The sequence below is a fragment of the Callorhinchus milii genome, unplaced genomic scaffold (assembly GCF_018977255.1).
Source record: "Callorhinchus milii isolate IMCB2004 unplaced genomic scaffold, IMCB_Cmil_1.0 Scaffold17, whole genome shotgun sequence".
Classification (NCBI taxonomy): domain Eukaryota; kingdom Metazoa; phylum Chordata; class Chondrichthyes; order Chimaeriformes; family Callorhinchidae; genus Callorhinchus; species Callorhinchus milii.
The window spans coordinates 8,190,296-8,218,202 of record NW_024704758.1 but is presented as its reverse complement, the minus strand read 5'-3'; the positions used below and the strand labels follow the sequence as shown (position 1 = coordinate 8,218,202).

The window sequence follows — 27,907 nt, the reverse complement described above, 5'->3', positions numbered from 1 at the left end:
CCTCCTCCTTCTCTCCTCCTCCTTTCTTCTGCGGCTTTGAGTCTGACTTGGGAGACTCTTGATTTTTCCGTCAGCGATGGTAAGTGGGAGCGAAAGAGAACTTTAAAATTAACTTTGTTATATATATATATATATATATATATTATATATTCCTATATATATATGTACATGTGTGTGTGTATCTGTGTCTATCTAATTTTTTTCTAAAAAAAAGTTGCTTGGCCTGAGTGCGAAGCAAAGTTCACCCCCAAATAAGAGTCTTCACTCAATCATCCCGGGAAGATTCTTTGAAGAACAAATCGAGATAGATTTCTGTTAGGAAATAATATTTTGGGGGATACTGGACACAGTTTGGGACATGACATTTGCATGTGACTGCCAGGATAGTGGAAGGTGAACTGGATAGACTTTGGTTCTTCTTTCGTCTGTAGCCATTCTCACGTGTGTAGTATGTGTACAGTACTTCTTTTGGCGATGACGAAAGAAATAGGAGTTACTGTATTTACCTCTCTGTCTGGTCTAATCCGTCCCAGTGCAATGGTTTTCTCAGAAGTGTTGAACATCTCATTTTGTTTATGGAACCATTTCAGTTGTTTATCAGACAGAACGAAAGCAAATTGTCAGTGGGAAATGCAAGGATGTTTTGTGCGAATGCAGGCAGAGGGCGTGTGGCAGGCAGATGTTGAATACCATGAATAACTCCATTCAACAAGTGACCACCACACAGTTCGGCTGCAACAATGCCAGCAGTGGGCTGTGGTGACAAGTCACCGGCTGAATATTTATAGTGATTTACATACGGTTATAACGCAGCACTGTGAAAACATTTAATTGTGTGTGTATTTGATTCTGTTTGAGGCACAGACGCAGATGTCCCCAAGTGTTACGGTCTGTTGTGCTCAATCGCTGTGAGTCCCGGTGGTCCAATATTGAGAGCTGTGTCGTCGGACGTGCTGTTATGCTCTCTCTCTCTCTCTCTGTCTTTGGTACAGAATTAGACCATTTGAGAGGAAAAGCTGCAGAACCATCAGCTGACCAGCCACATGCTTCCAGCCCAAAGAAAGGATACAGCCCAAGCCACATGATCTGTGAAACACTCATTGCATAAAAAATTTGGCCAAGGCAGATAGTCACCGCTCTGTCCATACAGACTCCAGGTATGGGCTGGCCCAGCTGATCTTAGGCAGGTTACCAGTGGTACAATTGACCCCAGCATTCCTGATATGAGATATTAATCATAATAATCCTTGCATTTGATATAGCATCTTATCATGTCATTAAAATGTCAGAAAGCGCTTCACAGAATAATACTGTTAAATTAATTGACTGTATATTATTTTGGGGCGAAACGTGGCAGCCAATTGAGCACAGCAGTGTCCCACAAACAGTCGTGGGCTGAGTGAACAAATTATTAATGAGATGAGGTGGGAGATAGGGATATCAACCATGGGTTCCTGTTCCAGATTGCTGTCCACTGACCGTCAAGGAAAGTGCCCTCCATAGTCAAAATGCTGTATCTCTGACATCTACGCTCAAAGATGAAAAGTAGCCACTTTGATAACGTACCAGTGAGTGGCAGGTATCGGGAAATGATAAGAGTCAATGTCCTTGAAATTGGAGGAATAAAAAAAATCCTTCCCCAAAAAACTTGTTAGACTTCTTATTTATTATCATCTTTGAGGACTATTGGCAATATGGATTGTGGTGTGAGGCAGAATCCTAAAGAGCTTTTAACAGGAAAGTTGACAAATATTTGGAAAAGGAAACATATAAAAGGATATGGTGGAATAGGGCAGCGGGACTACATGGATAGCTCTTTCAGAGGTCCAGGACAGGCATGATGAGCTGAAACAAAAACAGAAGTTGCTGGAAATACTCTCAGAGTGACTTGCAGTAAATCCGCACCTCAATAGATCATGTGAGGTTAGCCTGACCTCTCAAGAAGTGTGTGTGGTGTTGGTTTTGTGTTTTTTTAAAAATCTCTTCAGTGGGCATTCACAGTAAAATTCACAGGCTGTGTTGGAGCATAGAGTCACTGAGCATCTGTTACTGTATGAAAATGATCTTCAAAACAACTGCTCTGCAGTGTTAATTACACCATTGCCACACACATTTTGTATAGAAGACAGATTTGCTGTTTGAACTTCATATTATGAAACCACATTTCAGTTCCAAGAACAGTTGCTGAATTTCCTTTGTTAATGTGGGTAGAGTTGGTAAGATGCTATCTGCTGTATTTTGGTGCTGCTGATACTGTTGAGTCCAGTGCCCAACACAAATAGTTTTTTTTGTGTTATCTTGCATAATGAACATAATTTGCTTCCTATATTTTAAATCAGCCAAACTTATAACAGTATTGTCCTGACTGGACATCCCAGGGTCAGAGTCTCTCCAAGTTGCAGCCTTAACTAATAAGATCCATCAGAATCGTGGAACGTTATCAAAATTGGTCTCCCGCCCAACACCCTCCCCCCCCCACCCTCCACCCTATCAACAAGTGCATTTTGGGGCATTTTCAAATTCCGTTGCGATGACAGAAGGCTAACCTGAAACTCCTGCAAATAGTCACAGAGCAGTCTTGCAATATTAACACAAGGGGGTTGCCACCTTTATTAGTTGGTGTGAAAGTGACTGCTCCGTTTTTAATGATCTGTCAACATTGCAGACTGTTAACACTGTGTTGGAAAAACGTACCTGTTGGGACAGGTTCAGTCTGTCATGCAAGATTGTCACCTCATGTGGGTCAGTGTTGGTGTGGTAAGATTTCCTGATGCTCTTGTGCCCTGATCTGTTTGCTGATTGGAAAGGTTTTGGAATCCCAAGTGGTAAGTTGCAACTTTCACAACTTGCCGACCTGATTTCGTGTTTGCTCTGGCAGCTGCTGGGTATGAATGCTGTCTGTTGCCTTGCCGAAATTTGAGTTTTTTAATGTGCCGCTTTATACAGATTTGAGTGAAGCATTCAACTTGTGTGCGTGTATGCGCGTGGCATATATTGTATTGAGTCGATTTACGATTTAAAAAAATAGGATATTTGTATCTTTTATTGGCCAGAGCTTTTCGTGATGCGACTTTCTGGTGAATCAGAGAAAAGTCTGGTCTCAGGCTGTTTTTTTCTAGTCAGCCAGGGAATGACGCACGCAGAAACCCTTCTCCATTGCTTAAGAGTATCCAAACCAGACACTTAGAATTCCATGCAACCCACTTACACTAGGAAAGACCACAGATAGATTTTAGCACTCTCTCCCTGTATCCTGCTTAACTGATTCTGGAAAGTATTTGGCATAGGTTGGCAAGAGCCACGGCTTGGGGACCCTAGAGTGTGCGTTGGGGTACTGCAGCAGTATAACCAGCAAAGCTAGCCATTGAGACCACTGTCTGGCAAACTGTTCCTACCTGTTGCAGGGTTGAGGTGGAGGATTCCCTGCACTTAGTGACTGCTCTTCCAAGTGCTGCCAATAAGCCAGGTTGGCTGTGCTATCATCAGCAGTGCCCTATGGACCCATCTGGGTCCGGAACCGGACTACCGACTCCGACATTCTGCTGCCAAACAAATCACAGTTCAGTTCCAAGGGAACCCTGCATTCCTCAACCACCCTCCCCCCCTCCCCCACCCTACCAGGAAGCTGCTGCACTGCACAGTTCAGCCAGCAAGTGGACGTGAATACTGGGTAACACTCTATAGAATAGATCCAATTATTGCACTAAATTCTTGGGGAACGCTTCCTGTGTACTGTTAATATTGGAAGGAGTGGCAGGTCAACGCCTTCACTTAAGACAAATTGCCAATATCCTGATCTTATTGCATTCATCCGCAGCACATCAATCGTGGTATGTTTGGAAGCAGACTTGTTTCTTTCGTGCTGTGGTTGAATTTCATTTTTATCTGCACTGACTTATTTGCGTCCCGAGGAGAAGTGGTCATGCAGCGGAATGACCTGCTGTGTCTGTTCAGAGCCCTGTTTCACTCTTATCTGGCAGCTCTGCAATGACGGCTGTTTAGGTTTTTAAAAAAAGCAACATTTCCCTTTTTTTCAACCGGTTGGCTGTTGTGAGACGGACTAGCTGTGTCATCAGCAGAATTGAGAACAGATGTGTATCTGCCTAGTTGCACAGTTGTTACTCTGCATTACACACCATTGGTGTTCTTGGTAAAGTATCTGCATAGTAGATGCAACAAATCTTGCTGAAGTGTATGAACTGTAGATTGCCGGCCTCAATATGTTTGACATGCTAATCCTTGCAGCAGCAATGTCTGATCATGCAGATTCACACAGAATTACATTGAGGTTTGGCTATTGGCAACTGGATCCATTTAATTTAAAATATTGACTGCTGTCATCTCGAACTGTTATAAGAGTGAAGCTGGAGGAGGTAGCTGTAATTGAAGTTAGTGCTGTTTTGGGTGATTGTTTTCTCAAACGCATGTGATGTTGGAAATGTGTTAGTGGAAGGGTTAAACGCATTCTTAATGCTGGAATCTAGGACTTGAGTAATGTCATTATGAGCTTTGTGGAGCAGAAAATTTGCTTTCTGCTTGAGGGATCTTGGCAAAAGGCTTTTTTCTCCTATTGAGTTTGCATATTAAGTGCAGCTTTGATTTCCGTTTTCTGGTGCACAGCGCAGTTACACTCAATACGTGCATTCACTGAGACCAATGATGCACCCAGTAAAGAGAGGTTATTGTTTAAGTGCTTTGAGATGCTGCCCTGTATGAAGGGCGCTATATAAATGCAAGTTTATGTTGTTATTTGGATGAGGGATATGGGGAGGGGCGCATAATTTGCCATGACAGACTTTCAGGCAAAAAATGTTTGTGTGGGCAAATTTTAAAAAGCTATTGTTATCCAAATATATATGACATTTCAAAATGTGTTACTGGGAAGGCGATGTTTGGTGTATATTGCATTTGATGGCTGAGTTAGAATAGCTTTGGAGAATATAGAATGTGAAGAAGAAATGGTGAAGTGTCGGACTCAGCATAGGCTACTTTCCTGTTATACCCAGTGATGTTAAAAGCGAAATGTGCTTTGAAAAGCTGTCTCCTCCCCCTCCTCCCCAAGTTTTGGAATATATTGGCTTAGCTCCATCTTTCTGAGCCTGCAGTGTTCTGTCATGTGAAGTGACGGTAAATCTAAACAACTGCTTGATCCTAAATTCCCTATGTTTATGGGACGCTGCTGTGCACAATTGGCTGCCGCGTTCTGCCCACAAAATATACAGTCAATTCACTTGACAGTATATTCTGTGAAACGCTTTGAGATGTCTCAAAGATGTGATAAGACATCATATCAAATGCAAGGATTATTATTATTATTTATTATTATGTTCCTGTATCCTATTAATTGATGGATTTGCCTGCCGGGCCTTTCACTGCACATTGAGTTGACGTTTGACTCACTTCTGACATGTATGTTTATTTTGACTACATTTGATGAACACCTGCCCGGGAGCTGTTCTTGATCACTTTAGAGTGTCAAACATGACTGGACAGATTGGTCTGGAGGTTAAGGGAAATAAATATTTTACGCCGTGGCGTAAACGCTTAGTTTTTTTTATATAGATGTTGTATAGCTTTATTGCTGAAAATGAGAGCAAATTTATGTTCTCTGGGAGATGTATTTACAAAATGTTCTGGTTCTCACTGACGTGATTGGAGTCCTTTGAGCTACAATCTGTTGGTGGCAGGATGATGCCACGAGCACACTACAGGAATGTTTCGGGGCAGTGCTGAGCAGCAGGAATATTTAGCTTCATTACCAGACACTTTATTACACTCCTCGTTTCTACAATCCACGGATGTTCGTCTCTAAATGGAGCCCACCATTGACTTGCACAGTATCATCAATTTGTAATAATGCAGCCAACAGTACTGCCTGTTTTTCCTTTTTAACAATGCATTTGCCACTTTCATATCTTTAATCCCAGCAACCAAACACTGCACGAATGCGCTGGTTTAAAGCAGCATTCTTGCCCTGAGTCAAGCATCAGCATTAGAATCACATTACATTATTTGTCCCCATGTTAAATCTGACATCTTGCAGCTTGCGGTTTTAGCTGCTTAGATTCCAACAGTACACCAACACACACTCTGGGGTTCCCAAGCCTTGGCTTTTGCCAACCTGTGCCTAATACTTTCTGGAATTAGGTAAGCGGGATGAGTCCCTCCAGGGAGAGAGTGCGCATTCCATTCCAACAATCTATCCGTGTGATTTCCAAGTGTAGGTGGGATGCCTGGAAAGCTTACCTTGGTTTGGATACTCTCAAGCACGGTGATGGGTTTCCGCATGTGTCAAACTTCAACTTTTGTTCTTCAACACAAAGTCACGCGTGTAATTTTTCTCTTCCTTATAGGAGGTAGGGAAATCAGAGAGGGAATAACCCAATCCTAATCTTGGGTCAATGACAGAGCAGCTTTGGCAAGGATTCGAGGAACGCTATTAGTTATCCTCGTGATTGCCAAAGGATCAGGCTTATTCTCCAGTCCAGGAGGAATGCATTAGTTGAGTTTTGTAGCATACAAAGTGCAGTCTGCTTGTGTTTAAAATCTGCACCAGGAGGAGCATTCAGATCCTGATTTGAAACGAGGAAGCCTTAATGATTACAGTATTTAAACAGAATTCATGTTTTGTAATCACGAGAAATATCGTGGGACAAAAATTGATTGAATTTTAAATTGAACCTGGCACTTCTAATTTATTTGAGATTTAAACCTAAATCTGTATCGTACAAGTGGAATCTCCTTCCTTGAATTTACTTAATTACTATGAGCCAGGTATATATATTAATTCCTGCAGATGATATTAAAAAACCTTGATATATTTGGAAAGTTGTATATTTCAAGGAGTTTATACAGGATAATGTTATTGTTGGGCCTAGATCGAGTCTGTGATTTATTCATTGCAATCTTGTTGTATCTTTTTTTTCATTTATCTTGTAAGCAGTTTCACTTCTTTAGCATGAGAAATATATTTGATTGATAACCTCACAAATCTGTAATGATCGTTTCAAGTCTTGAGGAACTAATTGCTTCCATTCTAATTGTTCGGTACAGGCAATAAGTGCTGTGGTTATTTTATGAATTGAAACATTGTAATAAAGCTTTGCATGGCACACATAAATGTTCCTTTTGGAGGAAAGGGTTTGTGTGAAGTAATGGACAATATCTGACTGACCGTCTAGCTCCAGTGAATGTGGTGTGGTTCAGTACAGGAGAATGAATGGAGATTGCTGTATGTTTATAGTTGGCTCCTTTTTTAACCTGTCATTGCTTCCACTTTTTGCAGTAGTTTGTGTCCGAACCTCCAGGATGGGAGTTGGGCACAGCTCCAAATCCCAAAGATTAGAAAGTTAAACATTCACGTCAGCCTTCTGTTGAAATGTTTCTTTCTTTGTTCAGCCTTTCATAGTATCTGATGACCTACCGTTAAGATGAGGTCAACAAAAACTGCGTGGAGGAGTTTAAAACCCACCTTCGTGCAGTTAGACACATGCCAATGACCTTTGCATTGGTCCCAGCATATTTATTCGACTGATTGCACCATTAACCCATTGGATATGTTTGCTGTGCAGGTCAACTTGTTGGAATTTTGAGCCATTGAATATGATTGACTTCCTGTGACAGATGGACACATTTGTTTGGTTTTCTGTAAGCTTATATTTTATTCCCTCTCCCCCACATTATTTAAAGTATCACATAAGCATTAATTCTGAGTGTCGCATTTAGTGTGTATTTATTGAGTACATGAAGGGTTAAAGGTGACTTTTCACACAAGGTTAAAACAATTAGAAATTTGTATCTAGTGACCGAAAGATATTTGCCCACAACTTTTACAGATGTATTAGTAAATACATTATTTTTCTGTCTATAGAAGCTCCACCTGAGCACTGTGTGATATAAAATAGATCTCTTGTGAAACCACTGACAGGTGTATGTTCAACACAATGTGTCATGCATGAACCTGGATAACATGTGTCAGCAGACTATGTAACCATGGAAGCATCAGAGTTGGCTGTGCCTGAACCTGTGTTTGCCCCGCTGAAATTATTGTTCTGGGTTTACGTCCTCAATCCCAGCAAACCCACTGGATGTGCAAGCATCATGCAAGAAATATCCTGTGACCAGGAGTGAGACAAAGTAGAACCAGAAATCCAGCTGCATTATAAAGTAGAATGATGCTGTGATGACTAAGTATGTTATGAGAGCGTGTAGTTGACTTTCATTGGGTTAGGATGAATGTGGGCTGTGCGCACCAGCACCTCTACTGATTATAACAGGAGCAAAACTTGTCCTGTCGTTGGTTGGGAGGTGGAGATGCATTTAACAAGACTGTAACAGATTTTCTTTGGTTACGTTTACATGTTGACTTGACTAACTTGCTTGACAGGTAAATGACAGAGAATGGAGAGTTTGCAGTGTTTTGTTTGCTGAGTATTAGCAAATGCATTTTAGAAAGTGAAAGCCACATTTGTTGGAAGGGCAGTGCAAATCTCCACAGAGAGAAATCACCATTTAGTATTTTACAGCTCCAGCAGAGGCTTGTAACCCCACCATTTTATATTTTTAATACAATTTGCATTTATGCAGCACGCATTTCTTTGTTATCATCAGTGGCCGCAGCCTGAACTAAGTCTCTACTAAATGTGACTCGAACCACTTATCTGAGGTTCTTATTTTGTTCTTTTGTGCACATTGGTGGACATTTTTGTTTGCACGAGAGGAAGATCGAAGTAGTTCTCGGTGCAGCAATGCAAAGAAAGTGGCACCTAATGATAAATAATTGGTCTACTTGGATTAAGCACCCATCCCGACCTGCAAGGTTCCAGGTCGATCCTTGGGCTGTGCTCAGTGAGGTGATTGATTGTAGCAGTAGAGGGTGCTGTCATTGGTTTCCGCTCCCATAAGCTCAAGAGGGATAAATCAGCCAGCTCCCAATTGCTATCCAGTGAACCCAGTGTCTTGGACGTTAGATGAGGACAAGATCACGCCATGGTTGAATTGTCTGCCAACACTCGTACAAGAAGAAAGGCCACTTAAGCCAGATATTGGAGGACAGCCAACACCTGGGGTGTTTAGGAGTGTTTTAGGAAAATAAGGACATCTGAAGCTGAAAATTGCACCTGCTCGTAGCCTGTATAATCTTTATAGTCTTAAATATCCAGCGCCTTGGGACATCGTCCCAACGTGAAAGGTGCTATACAAATGTCATTTGTTGTTGTTAAAATTGAAGAATGCCAAAATTGTAGAAAAAATCTTAAATTCAGCCGTACTTTGGAAATCAGGTCTTCTGTAGTTCTTAGACTTCCAAATTAATATTGATTTCTTAAGAATTTTTCATGATTCTGTTCAATTGTATATTTTTAAGGCATGTTAATCTGACAGGCTCAGATGAGGTTGGCGTTCTGGGCTTCTGATCTCCGGTGGGATAATCAAATTAATGTTAAGTAAGATTTCGTAGAAAGAAAGTGCTGCAGAAAATAAGCTGTATGACTTATCTGCTTCATCTGCAGCCACATCTCGTGCTTTTTTAATCCAAAGCCTGTTTGGTACTAGTCTGCGACAGTCCCAGAATGGTAGTCAGCTGGTATTTATTTTGGTCGCATGACGTAATGTGCTAGTAGTCAAAGGCAATGGTTTTATGTAGTGCATTTAGAGCAGGACTAAACAGAAAAACTGAAACATGTGACTTCCCTGAAAAGTTTGGTGCTGTGAATATTGGTACTGAAGTAGATTTGCATGGAGTGTATGTTAACAGGGAGGTGTGATCAATATCAATACAAGGATGACTGACTACATCACTTCTGCTGGTTCTCTTATGTCTCCGGAACAGGGAAATGTTTCATGATCACACTGTGACTTGTTTATTTTAGGACCAATGATTTTTATGTTAGATGTTCATCCTTTAAATCTTTTCTTTTTGGAAAAAAAAGGCTTTCCCTATTTGCAGTTGCACCACACAAGGCTAAATTAAATATTAAATATTCTAGAAATAATAATAATAATGCTTGCATTTGATATAGCGCCTTTTCAAGTCTTCTAGATGCCTCAAAGCGCTTCACAGAATATACTGTGGAGTGAATTGTCTCAAAGATAAAGCACTATATCAAATGCAAAGATTATTATGATTATTTTTACAGGAATGTAAAAGCTTGTTTTCCACTCTTTCAGTTTTAAAATGGATACCAATTTTTGTTTGTTTTGCAGAATTAAAGGGGAATAAATGGAGTGTGCCTCACATTGTTTAAGTTTAGTGTCTGCTTCTGATCAATTTAAACGAATGAACAGTGCAGCCGATTTAGCTGCATTTGATCAAATTGAGCATTTTACATCTAGTTAAGTCTACTACCAGTGCCTGTTATTCAGTCTGCTTTTAATCAGTTCCAATTTGCTCTATAATTGAATGTACATTTAGCCACGTTCAATTGAACTGAGTTAGCATCTTGTACTTTTTGGGGGAAAATGCCAGGGATTGAATTAAACGTTTACTTGTTTGGAGAACAAAGCCAGCAAAAGCTGACGGAATTTTGTCCGTAACAACGTCTGAAAAACCAGGGTGCTGTTGTATAAATATGCTTCAGATACAATTTTCAGGTAACAGTTTGTTACAGATATTTTGCAACCAGGACTACAATTGTGGAGTCCCCTGGTGTAGTGGTTAACATGCTTGCCTCATAAGTGAGAAGACCCAGGTTTGATTCCAAAGCAGGACGAAACCTTAGACAACATTCCTTCCTCAACACGCCTCTGTTTACTTAGCAATAAATAGGAACCCAGTTGGTAGTCGATTGGCAGATCACTTTCCAGGGGTAATAATTCCACAATTTTTCTTTTAAATTTGGTAATTCAATCCACGAATGTTTGTGAGACACTACTGTTTGCAATTGGCTGCTGCGTTTCACCCACCAAATATACAGTCAATCCACTTTACAATAAATTCTGTGAAGCGCTTTTAGACATCTCAATGAAGTGATAAAGCCTATATGAAATGCAAATGCAAAGATTATTAAATATCAATAAATGGATAAAGCGAAATTCAAATATCCATTAATTTCAGTTATTCTCCCTCCATTTGGACAGATGTTTTGTGGATCTACCCAATTTTAACACTGAATCCTGAAATCTATGTCTCTTCAGTTTCTTTGCGAGGGAAACTTGCAAACGTACATTGTTTCCTTGCTTTTTTTTTGGATTTCGTATTTAACCAGTCATCTTACAGATCAGCAAGACCAGGTACCAAATATACTGTTGAAATGTAACTAGCAGATTCTGTTTGTTGCAAAAAATATTCAAGCTCCATTTCTCTGCTAAATCCTAAATTCAAAATGTAAAATACAATAATTAAAAAAAATGTTGAATATTGTGGATGTGTCAGACATCTTATATTTCGAGAACACTAGTGGTTTGGGCTGCTGTCCTTTGTCTCTTGCATTTATATAGTGCCCCACACGCAGGGTAGTGTCCCAGAGCGCTTGAAAGTTGTGGAGAGTGACTCCAAGCCAGGGGGGAGGGAGAGGTGACCGTAGGTACGGTTGAATAGGAAGGTCTTCAGGCTCGACCTGAAAATAGGGTTTGGAAGGGGCAAGGCGGAGGATAGAGTAAGAGTTTTCAAGAGTTTCGGGGTGTAGCGGCTGAAAGCCTCGGATGTTTCAGACTCTTTACTGTATTAAACTTAGTGAAATATTCAGACAATTCACTGTCTGTACTGTGCATTGCAGGTTTGTGATGCTAGTGTGTCTTATAGCAAAACTAAACACCAAAACGCTTGTTGTAGATTATAGTATGGAGTTGCCACCGGTAGGGAAAATGAGATCATAAGGCTTAGGACTGCTGTACAATCATCGCCAGTTAGGATGTACACTTTGAAGAGCCATATCGATCACTCTACTTCTTCGCTTCCCTTCCTCAACCCCCCTCCCCACTTAGTTTGCAACGAGATATAGATAGGCTAGGTGAGTGGGCAAATCAGTGGCAGATGAACTATAATGTAGGGAAGTGTGAGATCACCACCTAGGTGGCAAAAACAACAGATCATATTTTTTAGAAGAGACTAGATAGTGTTAGTGTTCAGAGGGACTTGGGTGTCCTTGTACACCAGTCACAAAAAGTTAGTTTGCAGGTACAGCAAGCAATTAGGAAGGCTAATGGTATGTTGGCACTTGTTACAAAAGGATTAGAATATAAGAGTAGGGAAGTCTTCCTGCAACTGTATAGGGCCCTGGTGAGACCACACCTAGAGTATTGTGTGCAGTTTTTGTCTCCTTATTCAAGAAAGGATGTACTCGCCTTGGAAGAGGTACAATGTAGATTCACAAGGTTGGTACCAGGGATGAGTTATGAGGATAGGTTGAGCAATTTAGGCCTATATTCTCTAGAATATAGAAGAATGAGAGGTGATCTTATGGAGACCTATAAGATTATTAAGGTGCACGACAGAATAGATAGTGGGAGACCTTTTCTCCTGGTTGGAGAAACTATAACCAGAGGTCACAGTCTTAAAATTAGGCGTAAGCCCTTTCGCACTGAGTTGAGGAAAAACTTCTTCACTCAGAGGGTAGTGAATTTATGGAATTCTCTACCCCAAAGGGCTATAGATGTTCGGTCCTTGAACATATTCAAGATTGAGATTGATAGATTTCTTGTGGATTAAGGGATATGGGGATAAGGCGGGTAGGTGGAGTTAGAATAGATCAGCCATGATCTTATTGAATGGCGGGGCAGGCTCGAGGGGCCGAATGTCTTATTCCTGCTACTAATTCTTACGTTCTTATGGTAAGTGCCCCTCTCCAATCAGCTGATTTATTTGCTCCTGTGTGGAATGGATTTAATTAGATGTTTAATTCTATCAGGGAATCAACAGAGCAATTGCTCTGTGGCTCATTCACAAACCTATCTATCTGGGAGGGATGTTGTGTACATTATGCACCACGACCTGCTGCACAAAGTCATTTACAACACAAAATGTAAATGAGTTGAAATGAATTGGTGTAAATTTTTTAAACATATTTGTGTGCGCGCGCATGGTTGGGTAGAATAATTCAAATGTGCCACATCTGATAACTCACACACACAGTTTGTGAGTAATTGAAGTGTAAAGTAGGTAATTTGATTTGGGTTAGTAGTACCAGCTGCTGATCTCTCTCTTGAAGTATCTTGACAGGCATCTTTTGGAGTTGGAAAATGATTGAGAGTTGATAGTTGTGTGTGTCGCACCCAGGATTCCGTCAAAAAAAAACACAAGCGCAGGATGAAAAATGAAACCTAATTTCTTATGCTTGTTCTTTATAAAGCCTAAAACAAAAACATTGTGCCCAATGTAAGACTTATTCTGAGATCAGGCTTTACCCACTGTGCTCAAATGCCTGAAAAGTGCATTTACCATTGTCATATGGTATAATATTTAGAGTTCTGCTGTACAATCATTGCCGGTTGATTGTGGAGTCCTGTAGCGCAGTAGTTAGAGCGCTCGCCTCGCAAGCAAGAGACCAGGGTTTGATTCCCGGCAGGGCAAAACTTGGGCAACTTTCTTTACTCCACGCACCATGCTATCCTCCTCCACCGCTTGTCCTCCCACCTCAACCTTCAAGGCCCTGTCCTTGAGTGGTTTAGGTCGTACCTCTCCCACCTTCTTCACTTTGTTTCCACGAATGGCTTTTCCTCCAGCCCACGCACTGTCTCGTGCGGTGTCGCTCAGGCGCTGACAGCATCAGCATCCAAGGCTGCACTCTCCACCTCTCAAAGCCAGTCAGGAACCTCGGCGTTCTGTTGGACCCTGAGCTGTCCTTTCTCCCTCATATCCGCGCCACAACTGCACCGCCTTCCATCACCTCCGGAATATCGCCAGACTACGGCACTACCTCACCCCTCACGCTGCTGAAACCCTGGTCCACGCCTTTATCACCTCAAGGCTGTACTATGGGAACTCTCTCCTCGCCGGCCTTCCCGGCCCTCCCTCCACAAGCTGCAGGTCATTCAGAACTCTGCAGCTCGTGTACTGTCCCGCACCAGACACCGCGACCACATCACTCCCACCCTCGCTCGCCTCCACTGGCTCCCCATCCCCCAGAGAATCGAATTCAAGATCCTCATCCTCACCTACAAGGCCATTCACGGCCTTGCTCCCTCCTATCTCTCCGACCTACTATCCCCCTACCTACCTGCCCGTACCCTCCGTTCCTCTGGCTCCGGTCTGCTCCACATCCCCCGCCCCAACCGCCCTACCATCGGTGGCCGGGCCTTCAGCCTCTCAGCCCCTAGGCTCTGGAACTCTATTCCCCAATGCCTTCGCCGCCTCCTCCCTTTCCTCTTCAAGGCCGGTCTCAAGACCTTTCTCTTTGACCGTGCCTTCAGCTCCCCTCTCGACTCTCTACCCCTCCTCGCTCCTTCCCTCCCCTCATCCTGACCATTTCCCTCCCCAATGCTCGGGTCCTGAGCCAACTGTACAGCGCCTTGGGACGTCCTCCCGACGTGAAAGGCGCTCTATAAATGGAATCTTGTTGTTGATAATAATCCCTCAAGAAAAAATAAATAAAATAATAATTTGGTCACTCAATCCATGACCGTTTGTGGGACACTGCTGTGCGCAATTGGCTGCCACATTTCACCCACAAAATATGCAGTCAATTCACTTTACAATTCACTTTACAATATATTCTGTGAAGTGCTTTGAGACTTCTAGAAGCCGTGAAAAGCGCTATATCGACTGCAAGGATTATTTATTTTTATTTTTATTTCTTTGATACAACTGAGTGACCCCGCAAACAAGAATTCTGCTTTTGTGGCATCAACGCATATGCCATGTGAGAATCCAGCAGCCATTCACATGTCGATGGGGGGTTAACTGGTAGCATTTGATTTTACATTAATAAAATCAATTTCACTGTGCTATATCCAGGGTAAATACCTTAAAAATTCTTGTCAAACCACAGTAAGTGCTTTTGGCTTTAAGTAACAGTTATTTAATGAGCAATTCTGTACTGCTCCTCAATGTGAGTTAAGAGTTACAATCCCGAGTGAAGAGACTGTTTTGCACCTTCATGCTGTGCTCAACCCTGCAGCAAACAAACTCTAATTCAGTCACACTCCATTGAATACCAACATTTATTTAACTGAAACTGAGGGTCTTCCCATCCACTTTCACTGTGGATTTGTCTGTGAAATTAAAGGCTATCTCATTTACTGTCATTGTGGTATCATGGGATCACCTCTAAGTCACTCACCATTTTGACTTGGATATCTATCACTGTTCCTTCATCAGGACTGGGTCAAACTCCTCCCTGCCCAGCAGCATGATGAAAGAACCATTGCCAGAAGGACTGCAGGGGTTTAAAGATAAGCACCACCTTCTCAGAGCAACCAGATATGGGTAAAAAATCAATTTAACAAAACACACTCACTCACTCTGGATTTCTCAGTAAGACTGATGGTTGTCTCAGTCACTCATTCTGACCTGCATTGGAGTGTCATCCTAGACTGAGTGAGTTCAAGGTCCCAAAGTCCGGCTTCTGACTCATTGTTTACCACCAACTAAACTAGGCTGACATGTGACACCACATCCTGGTCAATAATTCTTAATCTTTGTTCATACACCTCACGGCTGTTTGTCGGACCTCACTGGTATATTTACTTACAAAAACTGGGAGCAATTACCTGTGAGGTGCTTTGAGATGGTTTGCTTTGATAAGACACCGTATTAGATTGCTGGAAGCATTCATGATCAATTTTTTGCTCTATAGCCATTGATTGCCTGCACATTCCTGCCTACACTATTAAGTCATTCGATGTTGATTTCACTTCTCTGAAAGTATAGAATTCAAAACGCACTATTACTGGAGAAAATTCAGAATGTGGTGTACGTTAAGTGACTCAGGACTCCAAGAAAGTCCAGGACACCCCTTTGAACCAGTGTATAATATGCAAAGAATGCCAGCATGCCATATGGAATTAGGATACTGGGTTTATACCTGTTATATAGCTATAATTGCAAAACAATTGGGACGGCTGCCAGCACACAAAGGCATGGAGAGAGATTAGAGTTTATTACACGCACGTCGCTTTTATTGTATTTTCAGTAAATTATAAATCCATCTTTTGTGCTTGATCCTGTTGCGTGTGGAGGAGGCCATTCGGGAACTGATCAACAGAGTGAATCAGAGCTTCCTCCTTTTTTCTCAGGACAAACCTGTAAAACAGATCTTCTCAAATAAGAAGTTTTATTTTAAGATAAAATAAATTGAGTTGGAGGCTCAACAAATGATAAGTGAAGTTTCATGATAAGACCTAGTTCTAAGCTGTTGAGTCTCATTGCATTGCCAGGCAGGTTATCCAGAGCCTGCATCACTAATCTGCTTCCTAATGACCTCTCGAGTGACACTGGGATTAATGATATTTATGGATCTCTTCTCGGTGAGCAATTGTCTGATTTTTTTAAATATTAAATTGATACAGCGAAGGCTGGTCTAAGAATTCCTCTATTTGTCTAAATCAAAGTGCTCTGTGACTCCATTTCAGATGTTCAAAGCTGAGGTTGCTTGTAATGAATGAGTTCACCATTTACATCAGCAACCCAAGAGCTGCATCTTAATATTCTGATTGATATTCCAAGACAATCTGCACCCTGTACTGGTGGTGTTGTTTCTTCTGCCTATGTTCTCCACTGAACGGTGTGAGCCCTCATCCCTTTGAACTCGCAATCTTGGCTGACACTCTATTGCAGTGTTGGGAGAGTGCTGCATTGTGGATGGTGCCGTCCTATGGATGAGACAATTATGCGGATGTTAAAGATGTTGTAGCGTTTCTCAAAAAGAGAATGGAGTTTTTCCCAGTGTCCTGGCTTTAATCCCCCGGGCGAAAAAAGTAATCATTTACTTAGTGGCTATTTTTGGGATATTGCTGTGTTGACGTTCAACCGCACAGTTACTGTACTTCATAGTAAATTGTGAATCGTTTTTGAAACGTTTCAATGACGTGATAAAAAGCTGTATCGCATGTTTTTAATGTTGACTTCATGGAACTCTGTGCACATAAACTCAAATGTAGAGTTGGTTATAATAATTATAATAATCCTTGCATTTGATATAGTGCCTTGTCACGTCATTGAGAAGTCTCAAAGTGTTTCAGAAGATAATAATCCTTGCATTTGATATAGCGCTTTTCACGTCAGGAGGACGTCCCAAAGCGCTTCACAGAACACACCGTAAAGTGAATTGACTGTATATTTGTGGGCGAACGCGACAGCCAATTGCGCACAGCAATGTCCCACAAACAGTCGTAGATTGAAAATGACCAATTTATTATTGTTTTTTTTTGGAGGGATTATTATTAGGCTCTGTGTGGAGTAAGGAAACTTGCCCAAGGTTTCGCCCTCTGCCTGGAATTGAACTCAGGTCTCTCACTTGCAAAGCGAGTGCTCTAAGCACTGAGCTACAGGACTCCAAGATACACTGCAAAGTGGAGTGACTGTGTATTTTGTGGTGAAACTTGGCAGCCTAGCAATGTGCCACAAACACCCATGAAGTGAGTGATCAACTGTTATTTGGGGGATTGTTGACAGGACACTGGGAGGAACTCGCTTCTCTTTTTTTGTGGGATCCTAAACATCCACCTGAGCAAGCAGACGGGACCTTGGTTTAATGTCCCTTTCAAAGGACAAATGATGTGCAACACGGACTTATAATGAGGCTGATAGTCTTTGACTGATAATATACTTCAATTAGACCCCAGAATAATTTTGATTTGAACACCTAACAATAAATGCTGTTTCAGTGGTCAGAATAAATGGGCAATTTAATCGACCCGCATTTCATGTTTTATTCTTTTCATCTAGATGTATGACAGAATGTAGGATTTAGATCCCATCGCAAGCAATTTAGCCACAAAGCTGATGCACTAGTTCCTCAGGGCATAGACAGCAGGAATTGCAAATACATGATAAAAGTGTGCTAATTATGATTTACATTTTCTGTGTCTCGTTTTGCCATGTCTGCTGGGAAAGATGGGGTAATCCTTGTTAGGAGATAGATACGGTCTGAGTTTTGTTTGTAAAGAAAAACCTTGGAGCAGAGATATGTTTTGTAAACTGGGGAGGATGGCACTGCAATCAAAAAGATGGGCCCAAACTCAAAGCGAGATCAAAATTGTAACCATGATAAAATCTAAATACCGAGTCAGTAGCTTTCCCCTTTAGGTTTTTATTTGCTTTGATTTTGTGGCTTTACGTGGAGTAAGCGATACAGATGTCCATTGATCATCAGATAATCAGTGTTTTCAACACTGGATTATGTCTTTATAAGGATTTAATCTTGCACTTGTGAATCACTTCTCACTTTCTTTCTTGTTTGAAATTTGTTAATTCTTGTTCTTCACTGGTGGGCGTCTGTCTGGACACAGCTCGTTCCTGTTGTGAAGGTTTTGTGTATGATACTTTGGGGAAGTTGAAGTTTAGGTACAGATCAGCGATGATCTAATACAATGGTGGAACAGGCTCAAAAGGCTGAAGGCCTCCTTCTGTTCCTATGTAAAATGGTATGAGCGCAAAAGCTTGAAATTCAAACTTTTAAGTGACCAAAAATTGATTTTTCATTTCCTGTCTCCAAACCAAAAACAAAAAGTTTTAAACCAGCTCAATTTCCTTCCAGGAAAATGAGCTAATGTCTGGACTCTGATCTGTTTTTTTGGAACTGAAGTAATAATGTACATGAGCCCAGAAATGTTCACAGCTAATATGGGACGTCCCCCAAATACATTGTTTAAAAATGTATTTTAAAAGTAATTGCCCTTTAACGGCACAAAATTTCACCTATTTAGATCAGCGAGACCATTTTGTTTTAAAACTGAGATCGTGCAGAATTGTGTAAAACTGCTAAGTTCAGTCTTCACTTGAGAGACGGTTTTCCGTCATTCTTAAAAAAAACGGACTTCTATATTAAAACTGAATTTAAGAGTTTTGTGCGATTTAACTTGTAAGATAAAATGGACTTGCAGGCAAGGTGGAATTTCCTTATGTGTTCAATAGCAACATGAAGGAGAAGGGAATCGATGGGTTTAGGAGAGGGAAACAAGAGGGTCGGAGGCTCATGTGGGGTATTAACACTAGCACGGACAAGCTGGGCTCAATGACTTGTTTCCATTTTGAATCATTCCATGTAACACTGATCAAGACATGGCAGTAAACAACAATAACAACTTACATTCATATAGTGCCCTTCACGTATGGTAGTGTCCCTGAGCCACCTAACACGACTGTTCTAACAGGTCCTTTCAGGTTAACCTGGGCTTCACCTCGAAGAGAGGCTTCACTGATTGACTCAGGACAGGTATGCTTCAATTTGGCTAACTCTGCAGTTGTATTGGGGACTGTCACTGTGTGTTATCAGCGAACAGACCATTAATCTGAAGCTCGTCTTGGTCTGCTCATGGTGTGATGGCTTCCCCTGGCACGTTGTGTGCCGTCTCAGTCACCATGAATTTCTGTTGATCGGCTGCTGCTCTCCGGCTCCACCGTAGTGATAAATACAGCTAAAGAGATGTAAAAATCTAATCTGTTGGGTTACAGCAACATCCACCACCCACTGCTTTTTACGTTATATCTACGGCCCTTCAAAATGTCACAGTAGAGACATTTGATTCAGAAGACCCATTAATCCATCAATTTGTGAGAATTGCCTCAGTGTCAGGACAAATGGCTGTCGTCAGGAAGGCTAAAACATTTTGCTTTTTGTGAGATAATTGAATTTGACTGAATGTCACTCTCCTGTGAGGTCGAACAAGAGGCTTCGGCAGAGGGAATTTGATGTTTTCCCAGCAGAGGGCACTCTTGAGTCGCTCTCGATAGCTTGCGGGACTACTCCATATCTGCTCCACGAGCTGAACACCACTGTCATCATTGCATTCTTACTGTTGCTGTATTTCCAAGACTTTTTGTTGAATTAAAAATGCAAATACTATCAAAATGATCTGATGACAAGCCAGGCCCCAGGATCAGAAATTGTGATGAGGCCAGAAATTGAATTAATCTGTCGAATAAACAGCGCTCATAAAATAGGTATTCCTACAGAATTGAAGCTGCCGTTGTCAGTTCATTTTGTGTCGAAAGCAGTTTTGGTGACATGTCTGGAACTGGTATGATCGTGACCCTGACTAGGATCACTTTTTTAGAAATACATCTCCGCTATGAGCTGGTTCTACGTGCGACATTGTTTTGTTGCTCATCCGCTGAATTGTTCCCTTTATTGTTGAGCTTTAACGGTGACGAGGGTCAGCATAAGATGACGGGGTTACTGGGGAGCTCGGGTTTAATGTCTTCCACTCACTTCAAATATGTTTCTCTTTTATTAATTTTGCGGTCTCGTATTCCTTTTAATTCCCTCGTTAAGCCATCACTGCAACCTGCTTGCCTTTTATATTGCCTTACAACATTCTGTGTGGGTGGGGACCATCTGCAACACAGATGTATGTATTCCTTGCTGTCAGTTCAGCTAACAGGAGGCGGTGATTGTTCAGGGTAGCAAAAGTTCCTTCCTTCTCCATCTGAGACACAGTCAATGTCACTGTGAGATGCTTAATCTTTAAGTCGCCTGAAGGAGAACTGAAGATCTTTCCCTTTGTGGATAGCTGTGTTCAAATGTTAGTTGATGTTGGGACTTGAGCCCAGGATCACAGTCTGTTCGTCCAGGCTTCTGCTGCAAAAGTGGTCAGGGTTCAGAGTAATAGAGTGTAACTTGTTACTTCAGAAGCTGTAGGTCTAAAACTCTTTTTGTTTCTACTTCAGATTCAGCAAGGAGCAACCGGTGTGAGAACTGTGTAACTCAGCTGTGCAAGGGCTTTGTTTGGATTTTCAAAAACAATGTGGACGTCATCCGTTCTCTTCCTCTCAATATTAATCTCCTCTTTGTCTGAGAGCTACACCAACAATTTACAAAGTAATGGAGTCAAACTACTGAAATCTGTTCGTGTGTCCAGCGCAGAGGAATGTAACCAAACTTGTGACCATGTTTTGGATCAAGGTAAAAAGAAAAAAAAATCCCAATCTGCAATGTATTACTGAGTTAGCATTTAGTACATGGATACTTAACATTTACCAAAGAAAACATCGTAACAATCTGTCAGGTGGGTTTAAGTTGGTGATTTCTGATTTGGGGAGCCAGGGAACAAAAAGCTTTTCTGCCATTCAGAAGGAATAAAAATGAGCTTTAAACATAGTTATTTTTATATATGTACACAATGACAACTTGACCAGACTTGCTAGGAAGTTGCCAAACACATAATCTCTCTCTGTCCCCTCTTTTTCTCTCTTTACCTTCTTTCTGCCTTCCCCCCCCCCCCCCCACACACACACACAGCCAACCCTTAAAGCAAACGTAAATACCGTCTTAATAATCTAAAAGCAAACAAACTACCCTATATTCCCCAATAGTCCCAATGTACACCTATCCTCTGTCACTGCTTTCCCTTTGCTCTTGCAGCTCATCTCAGGGATGATCAGGGACAGTTCACACCAAGTAGAAACTTGTCGAAGTAGACGATAGCTTCACTTGCAAGACATAGGGTCTGTTTAAATCTAAACAGCCATTCGCATCCATTTCAGTGAAACACTGTTTAGGAAGTTGTCATTTAACTAACTTACCTTTGACCGTGTACGAGTTCTGTGAGCACTTCCTGATGCTTGTTCACAAAGGAGCTCTGGAACCTCTCCTCTGTATCTCACTTTCAATGTCACTGTGGGACATGTTTTTATGTTCACTCCTTTTTGAACATTTACCTTTAAATTGCTCAGTTGCTCAGCTACAAGCTCTGACAATATCACAACAAATTACATATGTATAGCACCTTTCACGTTGGGGGAATGTCCCAAGGCTGGGATTCCCAATAGCAGAGCTGGGAGGATGCTGCATTGACAGAGGTGCCTACCTTCAGACAAATTGTGGTCCTGTTTGCCTCTTCAGGTGGGCACAAACAATCCCATAACTCTATTCAAAAGGAGAAGGGAGTTTTTCCTGATGTCCCGGCCCACAATTCAGTTACTGCACTTTACAGAAAACTCTGAAGTACTTTGAGATGTTTTAATGTGATAATAATGCAAATATTTTTGATAGGTCATGTAATGCACATCTCATTTATAAGTGTCAAATGTGTATGGGAATCTCTGCCTGTATCCGACAGGTCAGATTTAATAGAATTATTTCCATGGAGATTTAGAGATGAAATCTCAAACTGCTTGTACATTTAAATTCTGCACCATCGGGCATTATTTATTTACTGTACCACTTGTAGATGCTGGTTGAAACAATTGCATTGAAGTCCACTATTCCAGACAGATGTGCAATACTTGAAGATTCTTGTAGTTTGAAGTGGTGACTGTTCTTGGTACTCATGCTAATAATTGAACAAAGAACACTTGGCCTTGCAGTGCTATTATCAATCTTCTGATCTGCCATCAATTTAACTGTTGGCAAATGTATTGGCACATAATTATTATTCCACTGCAATGTGCTCTAAATTTACTGTAAAGAGCCAATCTTTAGGCCAAATTCTGATGGGTTTACATATTCCTTGCCGACATTTTTGTACTTTGTCGAAGTTGTGCTTAAGTTGCAGTGAGATCAGATTGCGAAAAGGCACTGCATTGCTTTTATTACTAGACTGGTTACCACTGAGAACAATTATGCTGTGTAATATCACAATAATCTTTGCATTTGATATAGTCTTGCATTTTGTCTTTTACATCAGGAGGACATCTCCAAGCCTTTGGCAGCATATATCGTAAAGTTTCGTGACTGCGTAAAACAAACAAAAATTGGTCACTGCAACCCACAAGTGTTTGTGGGACACTGCTGTGTGCAATTGGCTACCACATTTCGCCCACAAAATATACAGTCAATTCACTTTACATTATATTTCTGTGAAGCGCTTTGAGACGTCTCAAAGACGTGATAAGGCGCTGTATCAAATGCAAGGATTATTATTATTTTGTAAGCAAATGCGGCAGCCAATTTGCACACAACAATATCCCCCCAAATATATTGAAAGATTTGTTGACCAAAATTGATAAATCTTTAAATATATTTTCACCCGATTTACCTTTTTTTATGAGCAGATTCACCCACATTGAAGGATCCAGAACAAGCCTGTGTTCCGTCAAATCAAAGTTAACTTTGGCCACAGTCTCTCTGTGATGGCCAAGTGCGGTGGAATCGTGACTGATCTATGAGCAAGGCAAATGAAAAGCAGTTGTATTCAGTACAGCCAAATTTCAGTTTAACATGTATCGCAAACCCTTTTGCAGAAGTCATTTTTACAGCAGTAAGTTTTGTTGCTGAGTACAGTACAGATTTCAATAAAGTAATTGTGTGCAATTTTAAATCTGCTCTGTTCTTATTAAACTGTATCGAATCATCTCAATTCTAATCTGTAGATTTCCCAGGCAAGTCTCAATGTCTGAACATATTAATTAGGGTGATGATTTAAGGACATAAGTAACTAATTACGGTGTTTGATCATTTAGTTAAAAGAAATATTGTTAGGAGTAGAAAGGGGTAGGAGTGTTTTTTTATTAAATGCTAGAAAATCTGAGCTGGGTTGACAGGGTCATTTGTGAGTTTTAAAAAACACTGAATCCTGGGATTACAATTTAACTCTAGCCCACAGATAAAATGAAAGTTAATATCCTCCAGTGTCCTGTTAATGATTCAGAGAGCTGTATGCAATACCACTTCCCAATGTGCATGATGGATCTCAACCGCATCTCCTTGCAACTGACACAAACCGATCTTGCAATTGGTTGATATTAATTTACTAGGTGATTTTTTTTAAAAACAAATCTTGATAAACCTGCGTGAACTGTAATATTTCATTTTCATTTTCTTTTGCAGGTGGATTGAAGTGTAACTGGGTAGTGATGGAAGAGAAAGAGAAGCTTTGTTTTTATTTACACTGCCTTGACCTGACTGTCTGTAAACTAGCCCCTGTGGAAGATGTTCGAGCTTTGCAAGCAGGTATTACCAGAATCTACCTTCCAAAGGGTGACTGTGTCCAATATGCGTGTAGATGTTAACTATTCATTGACAATTTCTAAACCCCCCACCATCACTGGGTTTTAGAAAGTGAGTTTCCCAGTCACTCCTCCTGATCAGATAGCACACAGTTGTTTACATCTGTTTAACTTACTCCCAATGACTTTTGAAAAAAAATTCTACTCTATTTATTATATCTTTATGGCTAGAGGGTTGACTTCGCTTCTGACAATCAGCAAGTTACAAGCAGCTACGTGAACATCTGTTCAATTGCACTCCTTTGAGGACAGATGTGTAGCCTCAACTCATCATCACCCCAATGTCCTCTTCCATCCTCCCCTAACCAAACGTTGGGTCTTTGATTGTGGGAATTACAGTCACAAATCTATTCCACGTTGCATCCTGTGCCGTGATGGAAAACTTAACTTTGATGTCTGCATGAAATTGAATCAAGAGAGAAGTCTTGTTCCTAAATGTTGCAGGAGCCATTGCAGGTCCTGAACAAAACTATGAATCAGTTATGTTCAGTATCGTGGTTCCATATTAGTGGGCTTGGCTTAATCCAGTCTCTGTATCAGGCTTGTTGGAGCTTTCTACCTTCATAGAATCACAGAATCTTACAGCATAGATGGAGGCTATTCGGCCCATCATTCCTGTGCCGGCTCTTTGAGAGCTCCAGCTGAGGATGAAACTGAGGATTTCTGCTCCCTGTGTTTAATAAGGGAAATGTTGGGCAAGATTTCTTACTCCACACGCCTCTGTTTACCTAGCAGTAAGTAGCAACCCAGTTGCTAGTTGATTTTCTTTTGCTTTTCTGGAGATAATAATCCCTCAAAAAAAACAATAAGAGTTTGGTCACTCAATCCACGACTGTTTGTGGGACACTGCTGTGCGCAATTCGCTGCTGCGTTTGGCCCACAAATATACATTCAATTCACTTTATAGTATATTCAGTGAAGCGCTGTGATTCATCAAGAAGATGTGAAAAGCGCTTTATCAAATGCAAGGATTATTATTATTAATAAGTACCTTCAGGAAAAAAAAACTGCACTTAGTTTTGTTTACCGCCCAGTGCCTGCTCTTTCCCCAATTTGGTTGGAAATTTCATGAGAGCCAGCACGGATCTTTTCACTGCCACAGTTTTGTATCTTTTGTTCCTTTGGCTCCCTGTAGTTGAAGGAGGTGCAATATCGAACCTTTAAGCAGCAACAGAGTAGAGATGGAAAGAGATGGTGTGGCCCGCTTGGCTCACATACACATAAATCCTTGGTTAAACACAGGCTTTAGTGTTGAATAGAAGTACTTGTTCATTTCCCACTGTAGGTTATTATATTATTTGTTTTCTAGGGAAAACATCATCCATCAAGGATTTTTTAAAACGTGTGCGAAAAGGAATGGGAGCTAATGAACCATCTACAGTTCAGTCTCCAACTCAAGCAATCACAATAAACGGTTCATTCATTGTCAGAACAACACCAGTAACCACTGGAACAACTCCAACATCAATGGCAGCCGCTGGGACAACTGCAACACCTGCCCCAGTCACCAGCACAACCATGACAGCGACAGCCACCAATGCATCCATACCAGAAGTAGAAACAACCACGAGTGCAACCATGTCAGTCGTGCCAAACAGTAGTACATCTGCAATGCCAGAAGCAGGCAACATACAAACACAACCCCACCTAACGCCACAAATGCTACAACCATCCTTAGCCCAGGTACTTCATTGCCCAGCAGTATTTCAGGTGGATACACAACACAGATCGCCGCAACTGGGACGACCAAAGGAGTGACCAAAACCAGTGCCGAAAGTGTGTCACTGTTACCTGTGACACAACCCACATCAGCTGGAGAAATAACCACAAACCAAACTGAATCCACAGCTTTGTCTGTTTCCTCTCAAGCTATCCCAAGCATTACACTGGAAGGTTCGTCTTTGAAAACGGCACTCCCATCTTCATTCTCCACCTCGGTGAGCCAAACATCAGTGACAACAACACCACCACCACCAACAACCACAATTCTGAAGACAACACCTTTGTCTACCACAAAGCCAATCGAGGAAACAACAGCAACAACAAAACAAGGGGATAAAACTAAGGCGAGCAGTTCAACTTTGAGAATCCCATCCACATCCAAGGTAGCCACAGAGCTACCGGAGACTAAACTTAAAACCACAGCTGCTTCCAGCAATAAGATTGAATACATTTTCCCGCTTGCGCCCACGGTAGCCATTGCTAAACATTTAGCCAATAACAGTTTTCTTATAACGATGCTGATATTGGGACTGGTCTTTTTCTTGGCAAGTGTTCTATTGTTTATCCAAAAGGCATATGGCAGTTACAAGAGGAAAGACTATGTTCAAGTGGACTATTTAATAAATGGAATGTATGCAGATTCGGATATGTAAGAATAATACAAACTAAAACACTTCTCCATTATAGTAATGGGCTTGTTTCAACTTTTCATCTGTCTGTTATACTAAGCACATTTGTATACAGTACGGTTTGGATCAACAGCAGCAACGTGTGCCAAAAGTGAAACAATATACTTGAATTTTCACCTGGATGTACATTGTTTATCTCTGAGGATTATAATTCTAAACACAAGGACTGATTTTTTTTTAACCATGGTTGTGCTGAAACTGACTAAACTCTTCTTGGTTGCTAACCTTGACAGCTATACCTTGAGACTGTAACTGGTCAGATTGAATGAACAAACACTTTCTACTGTTCAATATAAAACAAATGTCTGGCATATATTTGATTTAATGGACAAAAGGGAATTTTTGCAATAAAACGACGAAGTGTACAATGCAGTAAAATAAAATACTCTTCAAAGCAATACAGTTGAAGAACAAAGATGTGCTTCTGAGCACAAAGCCATAAAATGATTGATTTTAGTACCACTATGCAGTTTACTTGCCTTAAAACTTTCATTTTGTTTATTTTCCCTAGGTTCCTTGAATTTTAAATCTGTTTGGGGGAAGGTGCATATGTATGATTTTTTTTGTTCATGGAATTTCTTTGCATTAGTTAATTGAATAACCATTAAAATGTCTACTATATTAATGTCCATCAGTTATTTAAATGCTACAGCAGTTACTGTCATTGCTGTAAATGCTTTGCTTCCTCAACCATCGACTTAAAGGAAGACCAGGTGAGCTTTGTACAAAACCTGTGCAATTTCCATTCCACTCCCGACAACTTACTTCACATAGAAGACCAGCAGCACAGACCAAATAAAGATCTACAACAACATTTATTATATAAAAAAAGTATGTTTCCTCCTGCCACGTTCAAAAATAAGAATTAAGTTGTGCACAAAAGATTCCATAATTATTTTATGTCATTTTTATTGGCTTCTGTTGATGTATGTGGGAGGTGACCCTTTCAGGAAATTCATCAGAAACCACCGCTCCAGTCTTCCAAACATTGCTGATGTTTTCTTTCTACCGTCAGCTGTTCCTTGATTCCTGCCAATGTCAGCCATCTACGAAGCGATGATTATGAGTGGCCTACCCTATGCATCTTTAATTTTATTTCTCCCTGTGTGGCCTGATGGATCGACCCTCCCAGAGGCTGGGGCACTGAAAAACGATGATTTACCATTAACTCCATGAGCTTCGAGGCTTGCATATGAAACTTTTATTAAATGCCTTCTCAAAGTCCAAATAAATTGTAACCAGTTCACCCATAGCTTAATTCCTTCCACGATTATTGCAGATGTATGAAGCATGACCATTTGCTTCTAAATTGTATTGATTAGAAACTGGCCAGCATTTGTTATCAAACCCTGATTGACCTGGGTAAAGTCTGAACTGCATGGCTTGCCATTGATAGCGCTGTCTGGCGAGCTTTCCTGTTGCTTGTCCGAGGACTACCCTACCTGTTAGGGAT

General features: G+C 41.0%; 1 protein-coding gene across 1 annotated transcript; it reads left to right on the top strand.

The window, feature by feature from the left end:
* On the top strand, positions 1-27,075 carry LOC103174936 (uncharacterized protein C11orf24 homolog). The gene is given in 5 exon segments (XM_042341601.1): positions 1-79; positions 20,765-20,999; positions 23,865-23,987; positions 25,353-25,777; positions 25,780-27,075. Coding segments are annotated over 4 exon segments (1,347 nt in total). The 5' UTR covers positions 1-79; positions 20,765-20,839; the 3' UTR covers positions 26,419-27,075.
* The last annotated feature ends 832 nt before the right edge of the window (positions 27,076-27,907 follow it).